Consider the following 15,438-nt stretch of genomic DNA (forward strand, 5'->3'; position numbering starts at 1 on the left):
GCAGAGATTGCTCCACCCATCATTTAAATATATAGGCTTGCTGGTGAAGAGAAGCTTTGTTCCAGATATTTGGTAATCTTCACAAACTCAAGAATTTTCTTTAAATGATGCAAAATGACATGATGCAAAATGAAAAAAATAGCTCCCAATTTTACTCAAAAATCCGGATCTATAGTATTGATAAAATCACCATCATTTAACTTTCTATATTAGGAGCGCCAAAATAAGCTAAAATTTAATTTTGAGACAAGGAAATATATAGAAAAAGAAAACCCAATGCCTATGAAAACAGACATCTGAAATTTTAATGATTTAAAAATAGCCTGTATATACAATATGGGAAAGAGAGTAATACAGATTCAACATTTTGGTTTGGAAAGTGTGACATGTCACCACTTTGCTTAGAGTAAGTCTGTCATCGCCAAAGAAATACACATTAGACAATGAAATCTACACGGATGCTTTTCAGCCTCCTCTTTGTTGATTTTCAGCAACCCCCCTGCTTCGCACACACTTGTCTTATAACAATACAACTTCTTTTGGCAGAGCAGAACTACAATGGTGGTTGTTTTCAAAAGCACCTTCTAGGATAAGTTTCGCTGATTTTTTTTTTTAATCCCACTTAGATCACGCATCCTTCTCTCCTAAATCCTTTTACCGTTCCAATGATGTGGTTGTTTGAAACGAGCGAGCTTAATAAACTCAAGACATATACTGCACATCAAAACGTTTTCAAAGTGGCCGGAATAGGATCACTAAATAAAAACCGGACTGATAAACCACAAATACTTTGCTTCATGACTTGGTGAATTTGTGAATACATCTCCCCACCGGGTAGCAGGTGTTTCACTTGCCCTGTGATGAATCTGATGGCTTGTGGCGTGTTTGTGCTGTGCCAACCCCAGCATGTGCAAGAGGACAGACTATGGAATGGATGCCGTGCCAGCTGGGAGGCCACAGCGGGCGGTGTACACAGGGCCACTGGCCAGACAGCGCTGTAAAGCCTGGATGGGCTCCGTACGGCTGCTCTGAGTGTTGGGTCCACACATGCCTGTTTTAGGGAGGGTACAGACTCAAGCATGGATTCTCTTACAGTAGGATGTGGCCTGGTGGCTCTAACATTTAGGTGATCTAGGAACTAGAGCTCAGGTACTGGGGGTAGCGGCACCTAAGGGAGTACTGAGAGGCAGAAAGGTCCCCGCTTACAGCTGGCAGATGGGACATTCCTTCTTTTTGTGGGTGATCATAGTCTGACGTATCTTTATGAATTCCTGCTGCAAATAATATACTTTTTGCAACTCTAAAAACATCCTTTGGAAAATCTCAGGGCCAAATCACTCATAAACACTGATGAGCAAAAAGCCCCGGGGAAACACATCCTCTCTGTGTTGAAACAGCCCTAAGTGGGGACACGGCCTCTAAGTACACGTGTCCCTCCTCCAGTACCTAACACGTCAGAGTTTGGATTAACATATACTTTCTGAAACTTTCTAAGAGGGCTTTTTTCAGCCAGAAGCGAGGCATCTTGCAATAACGGCCAATTTTGGAATGGGTTTCAAAAACAAAAACGAGGCATAGCATACCTCCTCATTGGAAGGTGAACACTTGCTGATACACTGTGCTTCTCAGAGTTGGGAGTGACAGGCTCAGAAAAATCACTAGTATATGCAGAGCAATATTACAACCAGCTGGTATGTTTTCTAAAAAAAACAAAAACAAATGCAGCATTAGGAGGTGCTTACTAAGGTGCTTCTTAATTCATGGTTTTTAATGGAATGTATCAGACAAACATCTATGAACAAACATGAACACAGTCATACACTCGCACGTGGACAGGACACTGCACAGTTCACGTCTTAGATGCTTACGTGTGTACATAAGCACCATGCAAGAAAAAAAAAAAGAGTCCCCCTGGAGTTCCCTGAATTTCTGAATGTCGTCTAACCCATAAAATGTTAAAATATCTCATTTTCATACAAAATATCTACAAAAATAGATAAGATTTACAAAAACCAGAGCGTATTTCCAGTTTTCCTCAGTAACCCAATTCAGTCCCCCTTTTCCTGCTCTTCTTCTTAGAACGTCGCCATCTCCAGCAAAGAGCGCTTGAAGAGCTGCGCGTTCCTGGACAGGTCGGTCACCTGGTGGACCATCTCCTGCAGGGCGGGGGTGCTGGGGTAGTGGAGCGCGGCCGTCTTGGTCGCCAAAACTATAGTCTTGAGCTGCTCGCAGAGCTGGTTGCTGGAGTTCATCACTTTGTTGCGAACGTCCTGGGCGGCCACCTGCCTCGTCAGCGTGTCTCCGATGAACACCAGTTTGTGGGCGCTGAGGATGACAAACTTGCTGTGCGCCACGAAGATCCGCGGGGGCTGTGCGGAGCTGAGGCAGCTGAAGAGCGCGTCGATGGCATTGAGGAGGGAGATGTAATGGGTCTCACACTGGTCGTAGTAGAAGCACAGCAGCTGCCTGTCTTGAGCACCCACACTGCTGCTGGTGGTCGGGAGGCTCTGGGAGGGCTTCCACTTGGAGATGTCGTTCTCCACGGGCTTTGTGATTTCTTGTTCCAACAACTGGAACTGACTCAGCTGCAGGGAAGGAGAAAGCCAAGTTCGTTAAGGATGAGGCAGTGTGCCGAAATGCAAAGTAGCCAGGGCTTGCGGTTAAAAGGCTGGGATTTTCATCCCTGATCAGGGTCAGGTGCTTATTAGATGCCAAGCTGTGTCCAGTGGCCTGGCTTTCCTAAGTCGTAAAATGTAGAGGTTGAGAAAGAGGATCCCTAAAGAATCCTTCAGCTCTGACTTCTGTGATTGGACATGATTGGTCTCCTCTGTCCTCAAGCTGGAAGGCAGCATAGGGTTTAAACCCAGCTCTGTTACCTACACCTCTATGAAGGTTAAACAAGTTAATGTTTTCAAAGTGCTTAGAATAGTGTTTGGTGTAATGTTGACTCTGGGTAAATGTTTATTAAATGTTGAGTGGTGGCCAGGGAAAAGCAAATGTAGGGATCTCTTTGTCAAGTCAGTCACTGAGAGTTTGCTCCTTCTGGAGGAAAGCCTTGACTTTGTCCCTTCAAGACCCTTAGGGAAATGACAATCCATGACCCTTTTCTATTTCTCCTGCTCTTTCTGTCCAGACTTATAAATGTTATTATCCAGCACTACAGGGAAGACTACTGCATAGAAACACATGTGCACTGTGAAAGAGGCCTCTAAGGGAATCTGAATGCTGCTCGTGTACCATAACACTTAGCCCCCTAGACCTGTTGAAAGGAAAGGACCACACACAGGGTCAGACTCAGTGAGCTGTCTTCCTTCTCTCCTCACCGCCCCCAGCTGGTGTATTATTTAAATTGCAATGATAATAATTTCCAGCTATTGCACCAAGTGTCAGGAGAGACTCCCTTTTGCAGGCAAGGACTATCTGTCACCGTGGTTTAGGACTCAGTCAGTCTTCTGCCCTGAGATAGGATTGAGTCTGAGCAAGGTTAACCTCACCCAGCTTCTCCCCTGAGAAATGCACAATGAGCTTTCCTTTTCTGTAGACTCTGTTTTCTTCTTAGGAATTACTATGATTTCAACAAGTTCCCCAAAGCCCTGCAGTCTCACTTGGCCAAATGCCAAAGCAAACATAAACAGATACAGGGGGATGCTTCAAGAGTTTAGCTTATGCTTTTCCAAGTATGTTCATAAATATATCATCTCATTAGATGGAGGGGAGAGGGATTTTCTCATTTTATAGAGAAATCATTGACGTTCAGGGAGGTTAAGTGATTTACCCAAGGTCACATGTGGTTGGTTGGTCAGAAAGCACAGATTAGAACTCTGGTTTCCTAAGTTTAATATGCCATTTCATGTCCCTACACTCCACTTCAGTTCATCCTAAAAGGCCTACAAATCCTCACTCCATTTCTCAATATTTTTATGCCCTTATATTAGAAATACCCATCATTATTTGCCCTACTCATGCCCAACTTTTGAATGAAAGTACTATGCCCAAAGCCGTTAGTAAATGGACTTGGATATATTTTGAAAACATTGGATCTTGCCCTCCTACACTTAGACTGGACCAAGAACAGGCAAGCCATAGCCTTGTGTTATAGGGAAGAGAAAGAGAGAGAGAGAGAGACAGAAGGAGATAGATAGATAATAGATGATAGATAGATGATAGATAGATAGATAGATAGATAGATAGATGATAGACAGAAAATAGATAGATGATACATAGATGATAGATAGATATGGCCCAGACTCTCTTTTAGGAATTTCATAGACCACAGAAGGGGCTATCAGATGAGGAAGCTGAGATGAGAAGTTATCTATAGGAAAGGCTCTCAGTGGCCAGTTGTGGGTTCTGTAAAGTTTCAGGGGAGCCAAATGAGTAGATAAGCAGAGGAAACTGCCAGAAAATAGAGGCAAAGGAAGTCAATTTAGAGAGAAGCAAAGGAAGTACAAGGAGGAGAGGGAAATGACAGTCCTAGTCCTTTCAGACGTGGCTACATCTTCATTTTCTGTTCTTGAATTCCCTATTATGGCTTTACTATAATACCTGTTTCCTTGGGCCAGCTTGAATGGGTCTTGTTCCTTGAGACTAACTGCCTTAACCCAAATAGTCCTAATATGTTAGATGTACGGCTTAGCCTGGAAAAACTGCTATTTGGACATAGTCCAAGTACACCCAGCTGGATTATTAAGGCCGTAAACCTTCTCTTTGTTCTTATACCCTATTATGTGCCTGGGAGCTTATTTATGCCAAAGTGTACTGGAAGGATCAAAATCACGATCTTTTTAAGTTACACCTTCCTTATTAAGTGGGAAATCTTTTCAGTACCAAGTAGTTTTTGTTTGATTGAACGTACCTGATGATGTTCCAGCTGCATCTTGTTCTGTTTGATGATGTTTTCTTTTTCCAAGAGCTCTTTCTGTTGCCTCTCGAACTCCTCCTTCCCCTATTATTTTTCAACATAAAGAAAACATGACGTCACCATTATGATTCACTTATGCTAACAGTTTCATTGACAAGCACATAAATACGCTTCCATTTCCCATTGCCTTGTCAGTTTCCCGAAGTGCCCAGGTAGGCCCTGTGAACCCCAGACAGGGGTTCTCAGCCAGACTTCCAGAGTCACTGTGTAGGTTAGAATTGAAAACTAAAGCCCATTTCCATGTGGGCCGCCATGCTCTCTGCTCCACTTCACCGTTTTTGGAGAGCTACCCATGACCTCCTTCAAACCTCCTAAAGCGGTACTGTTTCTTAGGGCTCTTTTCTCATGAATTTTATGCAAAGCCATAAGTCTCCTAATGCAGGTCTAAATGTGGTTCACACTGCATTTCTAGTTTCTTCCAGTCATCGACAGCTCTACATCAAATTAGTATTTCCCAAGAGGCAGAGCTGGACAACCAGCCAGGTAAATGTTTCATGCCTCTGTCGACTCTCTCCCCCCACTTTTCTTCAGCACAGGTGTGGCTTTGCTCCCCCCTCCCCAGTTGTATGCAAAGGAACTGTAGTTAGTTCAATAATTCTCAGGATGATCCGTGGCTGTCAGTCAAATGAAAAGAGTGGCAGAATAAGATAGTAAGCCGAATTCTAAATAACGGATCTCGTGGAACGTTTTAATCCTCCAAAGGGAAAGGGCAAACTCTCAGGATCCTGGGTCAACCTGGTGGAATTTCCACTTGTAGGAGGCAGATTGTGACAGCTCAATTTCCCATACGCAGGATAAGTTCTAGGTCAAATGGCATTTGACCAGTGGTCTTCAAAGTAAGTCTATGGTGGGGTTAAGTTTCTCTGTGAGCAATTACACACACACACAGACACACACAGACACACACACACACACACGAGTATAGAGCTGAAGGGACCTCAGAAATTCTCTAGTGCGGAGGTTTTCAAATCTTTTTTCTTAACAGTGAAACACCCTCCCCCCACTTTTTTTTCAAATAATATATCATGCAGAACTATATCATGAAATGCAAATGGAAGTGGAGCTGCTATGATTATTCGAGGGCCCACTACCTAGTGGGGAGTCTCCTGCCTGCTTGCCTGAAGCATGCCAACCGGATCTAATTCAGTAAATTCGCTCCATTCATTTTGCAAATGAGGAAATTAGGTGAGGTTACATAAGCTGGTGACACAATTAGTGTCACAGAAAAGTCTAGAGGATTCGGGACTCCCAGGCCAGTATTCTTCCTACTGGACAGCATTGCCTCCGATTTGCGAACCGCTCACCATGTGTCTGAACGTGAATCCTGGTCTCCGCTGAGGTGGCCTAGCCTACCTGCCTCACGGGCAATAGCCCCAGGTGCCTCTGGAGTCTGATTCTTTACCTGGAGGTGGACGTAGTCGTAGTCATCCATCCAGCTCCGTTCGGAGCTGTCGCTGCTGCTGCAGTCAGGGGGCTGCTCCTTGCCTAGGCTGGGGGGCAGGGGCTTGCTGAGGGCTGGAGCCTTGGGGTCCCTGGGATGCAGCAGCTGCACCTGGGGGCCGGCGTGTGGGTACTCAGTGGAGTTCGTGATGTTCTCGGGCCCGCTCTTCCCCTGCGAGCTGCCGGGGCCCGGTCTGAAGAGGACCTCCGCGTTGGTGTTGATGGTCGTGGTCAGCTGCTTGGCATCGTCAGGCACCGTCTTTGCCACCATCACGAACCGGTCCAGGTCGTCCCACTTGTTTTGGGGCTTGTTGACGGCCAGGATGTTCAGGGACCAGCTGCACTCGTTTAAGTCATGGCTGGTCTGGCTCAGGATCTGGTGGGAGTCCTCCAGCCTCTGGAGCTCCCGCTTCATCTTGTTGTGCAGGGCGAGCTCCGGGAGGCAGCAGGCGTTTGCCGCGGCCCCCTTGGCGAAGTGCAGGTAGTCCCTGAGGGCCAGCTCCACCCTGTCCACGGCGGCGCGCACCTCGTTGACGTGCCGCTCCATGTACCCGTAGCCCCGCCAGTCGGTGGTGACCAGCGCCATCAGGCCGGAGACGCCCAGCTCCAGGGTCTGCTGCAGCCGCTGGAGCCTCTCGATGGCCGTATCTGGATCCAGGAAGAGCCTCTTGTCCTGGGACGGGGAGGCGGACAGCGCGGACTCCTTGGAGGTGGTGGAGGACGTGGACATGGTGCTCCGGGTGCTGCCCGTGCTGGAGAAGGACAGCCGGTTGATGCCGTCCACCACGTCCTGGGAGCCCTTGGCATCCGGCGGGTGGTGCAGCGGGACGTCGTACACCCCGTCTCTTTCTTCGGGGTTGGCTTTCTCGCTGGCTTCTGCTGGCGGGTCCAGAAACTGGACTCCCCGGGGGATGTCATAGGCGTCGTTCTGCGAGCCCGTGGGCTGGCCCGGCTGCGGGGCCGGGTGGGTCAGGGAAATGCTTTGGTGTCTCCGGGGCGCCAGCTCTGCCGCTCTGGGAGCATCGCCGTTGTATTTAGTGTGAAGGTCCTTCCCCAGGGGCTTGGTGCTGGCTGGGGGGATGTCATAAACGCCCTCGGGCCGGCCCACGTGTCTCATCGGAGGCGGAAAATCATACTCTTTCTCCCTAAGCCCGGCCTCGTCTCTGCAGGCGGAGGGTGGAAGGGCGTGTCCCTGAAAAGCAAGTGGAAAATGAAGCTGCTATTCGCTCAGTTGGCTCTTGTGACGGTGGGGAAACGGAGACTGAGCAGGAGGGCCAGCGAGCTCCGTCCCCGGTGCTGCCTCCCCCTCTCTCGCCCTCCAAGTGTCCCCCGAGGCTCGGCCCTGCTCCCCGCCCCGCCCTTTGACAAGTGCATCCGTCCCTGGCCTCATGCTGCCTTGTGTGGACCCCTCCTGCCTAGGCTGCCCTCCCGGGCCCGGGGCCCACGTCGCTGACCCCCCCTGGGTCTCCTTCCTCGGCTGCCGCAGGCTGGGAGGCGGACGGTGCGTTAACGCCCTAGGCCAGGCGACAGGAGACCTGAGGTCTCTCCCCAGACTGTCAGCTGTGTGATGCTCAGTAAGTTGCTTACCTGTTCTGAGACACAGTTCTCTCACCTACAGAATCAGGATACCTGTACTTTCTGTGTGGGCGTGCCCATATATATACGGCCTGAGTAAGCTGTGACACCCTATACAAATATGAGCTGTATGAGATATAGGAGTTGCTTGCCAAGTGGAATTGATTACTTTACCTTCTTACTGGCTCTCCTTATTGACTACCCCATGTTTTTTGGGGGGGGAGGCCAAATATGGAATCCCTAAAACTGTCTTTATTGCCTTTTTTTCCTCTCTCCCTGCCCCTTCCCTCCCTGGACTCTCTCACAAAGACTAGCTTTTCTTCTTTGTTTATCAGTACACATGCGTGTACACACACACACACACACACACACACGATGTTTTTGCTGCTCTGTAGGAGCTCACTTACCCCTTTGGTAGGAGGGATGTCATAGACCCCCTGAGGTTTTATCTCTCCCACTGGAACTGAGAACACGGGGCCTTTCACAGATGACGGTGGGATGTCGTATACCTGAAGAGAAACACCTGAGTTACCCAGCGTGGAAATGTTGTATACGTGTCATTTTTTATGTACTAAGCTTTTCAGGACGGATTTATTTACCACGTTATGTATTCCCTTGCTCTTCTGCTGAATTCTATGTAATAAATGGTTGATGGAATTTTTCAATTTCCTATTCTTTGACTTAGATTGACTATAAAAATAATCTTAGGTGAAATATCTACACTCTCTGTACTTTCAATGGTAGTTTAAATTTTACGCTCCCTGATAAAATGACAAGCAACAAAGACTTTGTTAGATCAAAGCCTCAGATTCCCTAATAAAGCGAATCCAGAAAATATAACAAATAACATTGGCTAAAACGGCCCCTGGAGAGATAACCTAAATAAAGCTTCACAGGAAATGTGCGTATTTTGTGAACCTCCCTTTCCCCTGTAGTCCTGAAGGAAAGCTGCCCCGAGGTGCCCCTCCCCCCGGTGACTGTGCCCCTGAAACGCACCCCGTGAGCGGCCTGGGGAGGAGGGACATCGTAGACGTCCTTTTGGTGTCTGGATGGGTACTCGTACACATAGCTGTGGCCGGTCCTCACCGGCGTGATCACCTGTGGACAGGAAGACACAGGGGTAAAATTCCAAGCCGAGTCCTTCAGGGCATCTCCTAGCCTCCCAATCAGACACTCTACCCTCAAGTCTCCCCCCACTAAAAAGAAAGAAAGGAAAGGCAAAGACGGAGGGAAGAGACAAAGGAAGGAGACAAGGAGACACCAGGCCAGTAAACTTTTAAATCCCTCTTGAATCCCAGTGAAGAACCAATCCCTGAAATATTTCCGTCCCCGTTCCTCATGGTAACAAAATCACCTCAAAGTTGGTCAGATAAAGTCTCAGTTCCCAAAAGGTACTTGAAGGGGTAATCATGTAAATTATGAAAGTCCTAGATCAACCTTTTGGAGCATCAAAAGCATAGCATAATGAAAAAAAAAAGGCTCTGAAACTATTTGTAAAGTGAATAATGTAAACAGAGTTCAGCCACTTAAAATTCCTCTCATACCTTCCCCAGGAAGCCTCTTCATCTGACATTATTATGATTATAACTAAAATTCCATAGGCCACTAGAGTACTTTTATGAAGCTAAAGCTCACACAGTGCTGCCCTTAGAAGCCTCCAGGACCTTTCATCCTAACGAAAGAAACATATGAAATACTGAGTCCAGGAGCCAACCAGGGAAGAGAGTTGGGGTCTAATCATTCTCCCATTTCCACCAGGGAGGCAAACATCCAGCCGGTACCTGTGTCCAAGGGATGCCAAAAGCGAAATACACTCATCGCACCTCAAGCATCTGGAACCAATGCCAATGAAACAAATCTCACCCGACAGGCTCGTATTTTCATATCTGCACACTTCATTGTGTCCTAAGCACCGGTAGAGAAATGACTGCAACTTAAACTCCTTTGAAAATATATTTAATCCCCCCCAAAGCGTCTAAATGACCAGGGTCTTGTTTCTGCCTCACCCCTGTCCCCCGAATGCTAAACAGCACCCACCTCAGTACCGCTCATGACATGTGTGAGAACAGACATTGCAGATTAGGAAAGAGTAGGTTGCTCCCTAAGAAACCATCATCTTTTATCCTTTCTCTAATGTGAAAACTCTGGCGACGGGCTGCCTACAAAACTATGCGAAAAATGCTCATATCCCTCTTACCGCGAAATGGTTGGAACTCAGCCAAATGCAGCAAGGCCCTTCTCCCCGGGAGCTCTAACTGCCCGGGTTCAATTTGCTTTTAAATCCCTGGTGCTTGTAGCTGATGATGTCTTGCAACGAAGGTAAAAGAGATTAGTATGCAGCCACCATCCCATCCAATCTCTCCACTGCCTCGGGTTAAAAAAGGAATCTCGTGCTTTAAGGCTTGTTGGCACAGAACAGACGGAACCATTTGACAAAGTGTCTCCTGTATCATGCAGAGTAAACCTTCCTTTTTAAAGCAGGATGCTCTTTGCCCATGAGAGATACACTGTGTTCCCAATGCCCTTATATAATTTTTTTTTTTCCACTCACTATTGTCCAAGAGAGAAATGAAGTATCTTCTCTTGGTCTATCTCATCAGCTCCTCTATTTATAGCTCTCTGTTTTGGCTCTTTAATAGAACCTGCTTACAGCGCCGCTTTTGTTCAGTCTACAAGTTTCTAAGAGTGGGTTCTATCCAAGGTTGCCAAGTTAGTAATAATGCTAACGGAAAACCAAGGCTGGTTATGCCAAAGGCCAGCTGAATGGTTTCATCTTTAGTTTAAAAAAGGAAGGGGGGCTGGGAGATAGATGGGGTGGCGCTGGCCTCTGAAAATAGCCCTTGGTGACATGTAAACATAAGGCACGACCTCAGGAAGGCGAATCGCCGGCGAGGCTCTGCCTTGCCTTTGCGGATGGTCCCTGGCAGAGAGCATTAATGCTTCCCGGTATTTAAGGTCTCACTTCCTGACAAATGTCACAGAACCCCTGCGCGAGCGCTCTCTCTTTCTCATTTAGAGGATGCCTGTGGTCATCTGGTTTTTTAAAAACTTTGCATTCCAAACCAGTCATTTTCCTTGTTTATGCATTAAAAGAAACAGATGGTGAAAACCACAGGGGGAAAAGCCAACAAAATACAACCTTCCCCGATGCCAGCATCCCGATGTTACCATCCAATTCGCATCGGTCCACAAATGGCATGGAAATGGGACCGGGGTTGTGCATCTGGTCAGACACATGCAGGGCACCGAGTGAGCCCCTCTGTGACGCCGGAGAGAACAAGGAGCCAGATGTCGTCTACTTTTGGACCGTCTCCTCCTCACCCCATTGCTGGGGTCACTTTCATGCCAATTTTGTGTTCTCTCCTCAGAGGAAAGTGCTGACTGTTCTGTACCTTACAAAGTATCCAGTTTTGTGGTTCATAAGGCCTTTTCTTCCTGCCTGACATAGTCCACAAAAACCTTTCCGCCCTCCCAGGATTACTGAACCTCAGCCTATGAGGAACACCAGGATCTAGCTAAGGGGACGTATGTTTGGGAAGATATCTCCTGGGCATTTGCACGGCAAGGCACGATGCAATTGCTCCATAAAGGGCGTCTTAAAAACTAATTTTCTCAATGACATCAAGTCAGGTTTTTCATTTCCTTTTTTCCTCCGTTTGTTTTTCTTTCCCGCATTCCTTTCATTCTGCGTATTTATTTATAGTTACAAGGGCTTAGCCTTAGGAATTACCAAACTGACCTCTTAGTCCCTTCGTGTTGCCACAGAGGGCAGAACTGTGGGCTGCCCGGGGTTCTAAGACCGACTGCTCCTGTGACTGCTTTCCTGGTTCCCCTGCAGAGGATCTGCATTTTCCAAACATGGATTTTCTGTCCAGATGAGGAATCCAACCTTCCTCGGACGTCAGTATACCATTCTTGACAACTAATGGAAGAGTCTGAAGGTGGACACTTTGAGGAGAGCTATGAAGCAGAGAAAAGCAGAGACTGTAGACTTTTAGAAATGGAAGAGTCCATTGAATAAATCTCTGAGGCTGGACCCCGGCAGGGGAGGATCAAAAGTCTGGAGACCAGAGTTACGGTAGCTCTCTACTTATTCGGCTTGTATAAAAAACAAGCAAACAAACACGGCTTACCCCCTCCCCACCACCCACCCACACTGTGATTCACACCATTTTGAGCCTTAGATTCTGAACAGCATGAGCTTTTTATTTTATTTTTTTAACTCTTTATTGGAATATATTTGCTTTACACTCTTGTACCCGTCTCTGAGGTACACCAAAGTGAATTAGCTGCATCTACACACATATCCCCATATCCCCTCCCTCCCCGTCCTGGCCCTCCAAGGCATCTCCCATGAAGTTGATCTCCTTTCGTTATACAGCAGCTTCCCACTAGCTATCTATTTTACAGCTGGTAGTGTAAATATGTCTATGCTATTCTCTCACCTCGTCCCAACTTCCCCTTTGCCCCTCACCCCAGCCCCGTGTCCTCAAGTCCATTCTCTACTTCTGTGTCTCCACTCTTGCCTGTCACTGGGTTCATCAGTACCATTTCTTCAGATTCCATCTTTATGTGTTAGCATACAGTATTTGTTTTTCTCTTTCTGGCTTACTTCACTCTGTGTGACAGACTCTAGGTCTATCCACCTCATGACAGTTCAATTTCATTCCTTTTTATGGCTGAGTAATATTCCATTGTATCTATGTGCCACATCTTCTTTATCCATTCATCTGTTGATGGGCATCTAGGTTGTTTCCATGTCCTGACTATTGTAAATAGTGCTGCAATGAACATTATGCTACTTGTTTCTTTTTGGATCATGGTTTTCTCTGGGTATATGCCCAGTAGTGGGATTACTGGATCATATGGTAGTTCTATTTTTAGTTTTTTAAGGAACCTCCAAACTGTTTTCCATAGTGGCTGTACCAGCTTACAATCCCACCAACAGTGCAGGAGGGTTCCCTTTTTTCCACACCCTCTCCAACATTTATTGTCTCTAGATTTTTTGATGAAGCATGAGCTTTTTAGAGATGCTATTCAGACTTCTGCGTCTCATAATTCTGAGAGCCACACACACTGAAATTTTAAAGATGGGGAGTCTGTTGTCTGGGGTAGCAGTGAGGGCTAGGGGACCTTGAAAACCACCAGGTGTGAGAGTCAGTGGACTGGGACAGAGCCCTGGGGTCTGTCATTCGTGTCTCCACATTCTGTTGGCCTGAGTTTGCCCCTGTAGCAGAGCCAGGGCCATATGCTTAGATGCCTGTGGGCTAAGCAGGTTGGGTAAAGGGAGAGAGAAACCAGGATCCTATTTTGTGGGCTCAGAATTCATACCCTTTTGAAAGGTGGCAGCCAGTCCTCAGCTGCGGCCAACCATCATCCTGAAAAAATACTCCCTGTGTTGCCAGATCTCTCCAATTTTCACAAAAAGCCAGAAACCTGGATTTTTATGTGATATCTGATTTTGGAAATTGGCACAAATATTTCAAACAGCATCTTGGCCGGATGACACATGTCTCTGGCCCCCAGGGTGCCGGTACTCATCTGTGTATTTCTTCCCTCTTCCCTCAGTCTGAGGGCAGAACCCAAAAACTCTTCACCAGTCCTGTGCTTTGGCAAGGCTGAACCAACTCCATTTTTTCATAGGTGCCCTGCATGCCACACCTCTGCACCTTCACTCATGCTGTGTCTTTGTCCAAGATGCTCGTCTTTCTTTCCTCATATGCAAACTTTATTCAAGTTTCAGGGCCAAGCTGAGTGCCTCTCTCCCACAAAGCCTTTCTCAGTCAGATGTAACATCTCTGTCCTTGGAACTTTCCGTGTGGGTACATACATCTCTAATACTGCTTATCCCCTGAGGTTTGACTGTTCCAGACCATCTCATCTCTTCTCTTCGCATTGTGGAGACAGAGACCATTTTTTCTCCATTTGTATATAAACAGCAGGGCCTAGCACAGTGCCCTGAATACAGCAGATCTTGGATAAGATCTACTATATGTACGGACTGAATCTGTTAATGAACTAAAGGAAAACTCAAGTCTTTCCTTAGCAAACTGGTGTGGGTCTGGAGAGGATACTACACAGGTCTGCCTACAGAGGATGAGGCTGGTTTCCAGGTAAGTCAGTGCTAGGATGAGTGGGATAAGGGGTGTGTCTTATCAGCCACACAGAGTAGTGCTGGGCAAGTGGGGCAGCCAATAAAGCAGGCGGAATGTTAAGCTGAGAAATCAGACACCATGGAAGAATTATCACTTGCACCACTATTTGATGCAAACCACGGTTGGATGGAGGCCAAGAAGGGCCACTAGATGATTTCCTTTCCCCCAGTTTAGAGCCTGCATGTGACCCCAACACCTGCGTTCTTCTCAGCCACAAGCCAGAAACACATGGGGGAGTTTTACAAAAAGAAATGAAAACAAACTCTGCATTTTACCTTAACATCAGAAACAAAATACACTAGAAAGGAATAGGAATCACACTTTCTCTGGTCCTGAAAATATGTGACAGGCCCACGTCTCATGAAGTCTTGCCCCAAAGGCCAAGGCCACATTGGCTCTTTGGCTCATTGAAAGGACTGGGTCTGATGGGGGGACTGATTGAGAACTTAAGCTGGACCCAGGCAGAGCTGAATCTAGATCCTGGTTCTACCACTTAGTAGCTGTGAGGACACGACCAAAGGTATTTGTCCATTCTAAGGCTTTCTTCTCATTAGTAAAACAGAAATAATAATACTTATAGGCTATTAGGAGAATGAAATGAGATCAGGTACATAAAGTACCTGGCAGAGCAGAAACCTGGAAGCCTCAGCTGTTTTTATCATAATTGTTGCCTAGGTTAGGCAGATTTTACTTCTGGACTTAAATTGTGGACTAGGTAATTCAGATCAACCATCCTAATGAAGACAGCTTTAAAAAAGTGAGGAGAAAATATGAAAAAGCTTCTTGATAACATCAAAAGTTAAAGGATAGTAAAGAATTGCCGGGTCAAAATTCAAAAGTAGAGAAGGAATTCATAGACAGAAGCCCAAATTTTGAGGCTGCTTTTTCTCTGGGGGCATTTGCCGATCTAAAACAAGTTTGAGGGGCTACACTGTGCTTTATCAGCTTCTATGGGTGAGGGGAAACACTGGACTCTAGGGCTCACCAAGGTAGGGACCCTAATAATCAACCCCCCCCCAGTTTGGGCTGGGACCCTCAGGGCTGCACGTGAAAATAAGGAGTAGCTGGAAGTGAGCCTACCCTTGTACAGGCTGAAGCTAGGTTCTAAGTCATCAGGGTTGGCAAGAACATCTCAAAGCCTGAAATTAGATTTATGTGTGCCTGTGAGGCTAGCAGAGGAAGTAAAATCCTGTCTGGAAGCAGAGAACATCTTTACAGGCCTTATATTATTTCTACAAATATTTAAAAAAACACAACATCCAACACACAATCAAAGATAACCAGAAATGTGGGAGACAAGGCAACAGAAACAAGAACCAAAACAGTCAATTCCTGCTTCCTTCCTAA

At 46.6% G+C, this 15,438-nt stretch overlaps 1 protein-coding gene across 2 annotated transcripts in view; it reads right to left on the bottom strand.

The window, feature by feature from the left end:
* Window positions 1-290: 290 nt before the first annotated feature.
* Window positions 291-15,438, bottom strand: part of NEDD9 (neural precursor cell expressed, developmentally down-regulated 9) — a 171,997-nt gene continuing 156,849 nt past the window's right edge. For both annotated transcript variants that reach the window (XM_057699912.1, XM_057699911.1), the window contains 5 exons: window positions 8,933-9,034; window positions 8,344-8,445; window positions 6,324-7,553; window positions 4,856-4,945; window positions 291-2,585 (listed from right to left, as the gene is read on the bottom strand). In XM_057699912.1, coding sequence (XP_057555895.1) covers window positions 2,076-2,585; window positions 4,856-4,945; window positions 6,324-7,553; window positions 8,344-8,445; window positions 8,933-9,034 — 2,034 coding nt within the window. In that variant the 3' untranslated portion in view covers window positions 291-2,075. The remainder of the gene's footprint in view (window positions 2,586-4,855; window positions 4,946-6,323; window positions 7,554-8,343; window positions 8,446-8,932; window positions 9,035-15,438) is intronic.

This window comes from Hippopotamus amphibius, chromosome 11, assembly GCF_030028045.1.
Source record: "Hippopotamus amphibius kiboko isolate mHipAmp2 chromosome 11, mHipAmp2.hap2, whole genome shotgun sequence".
NCBI lineage: Eukaryota > Metazoa > Chordata > Mammalia > Artiodactyla > Hippopotamidae > Hippopotamus > Hippopotamus amphibius.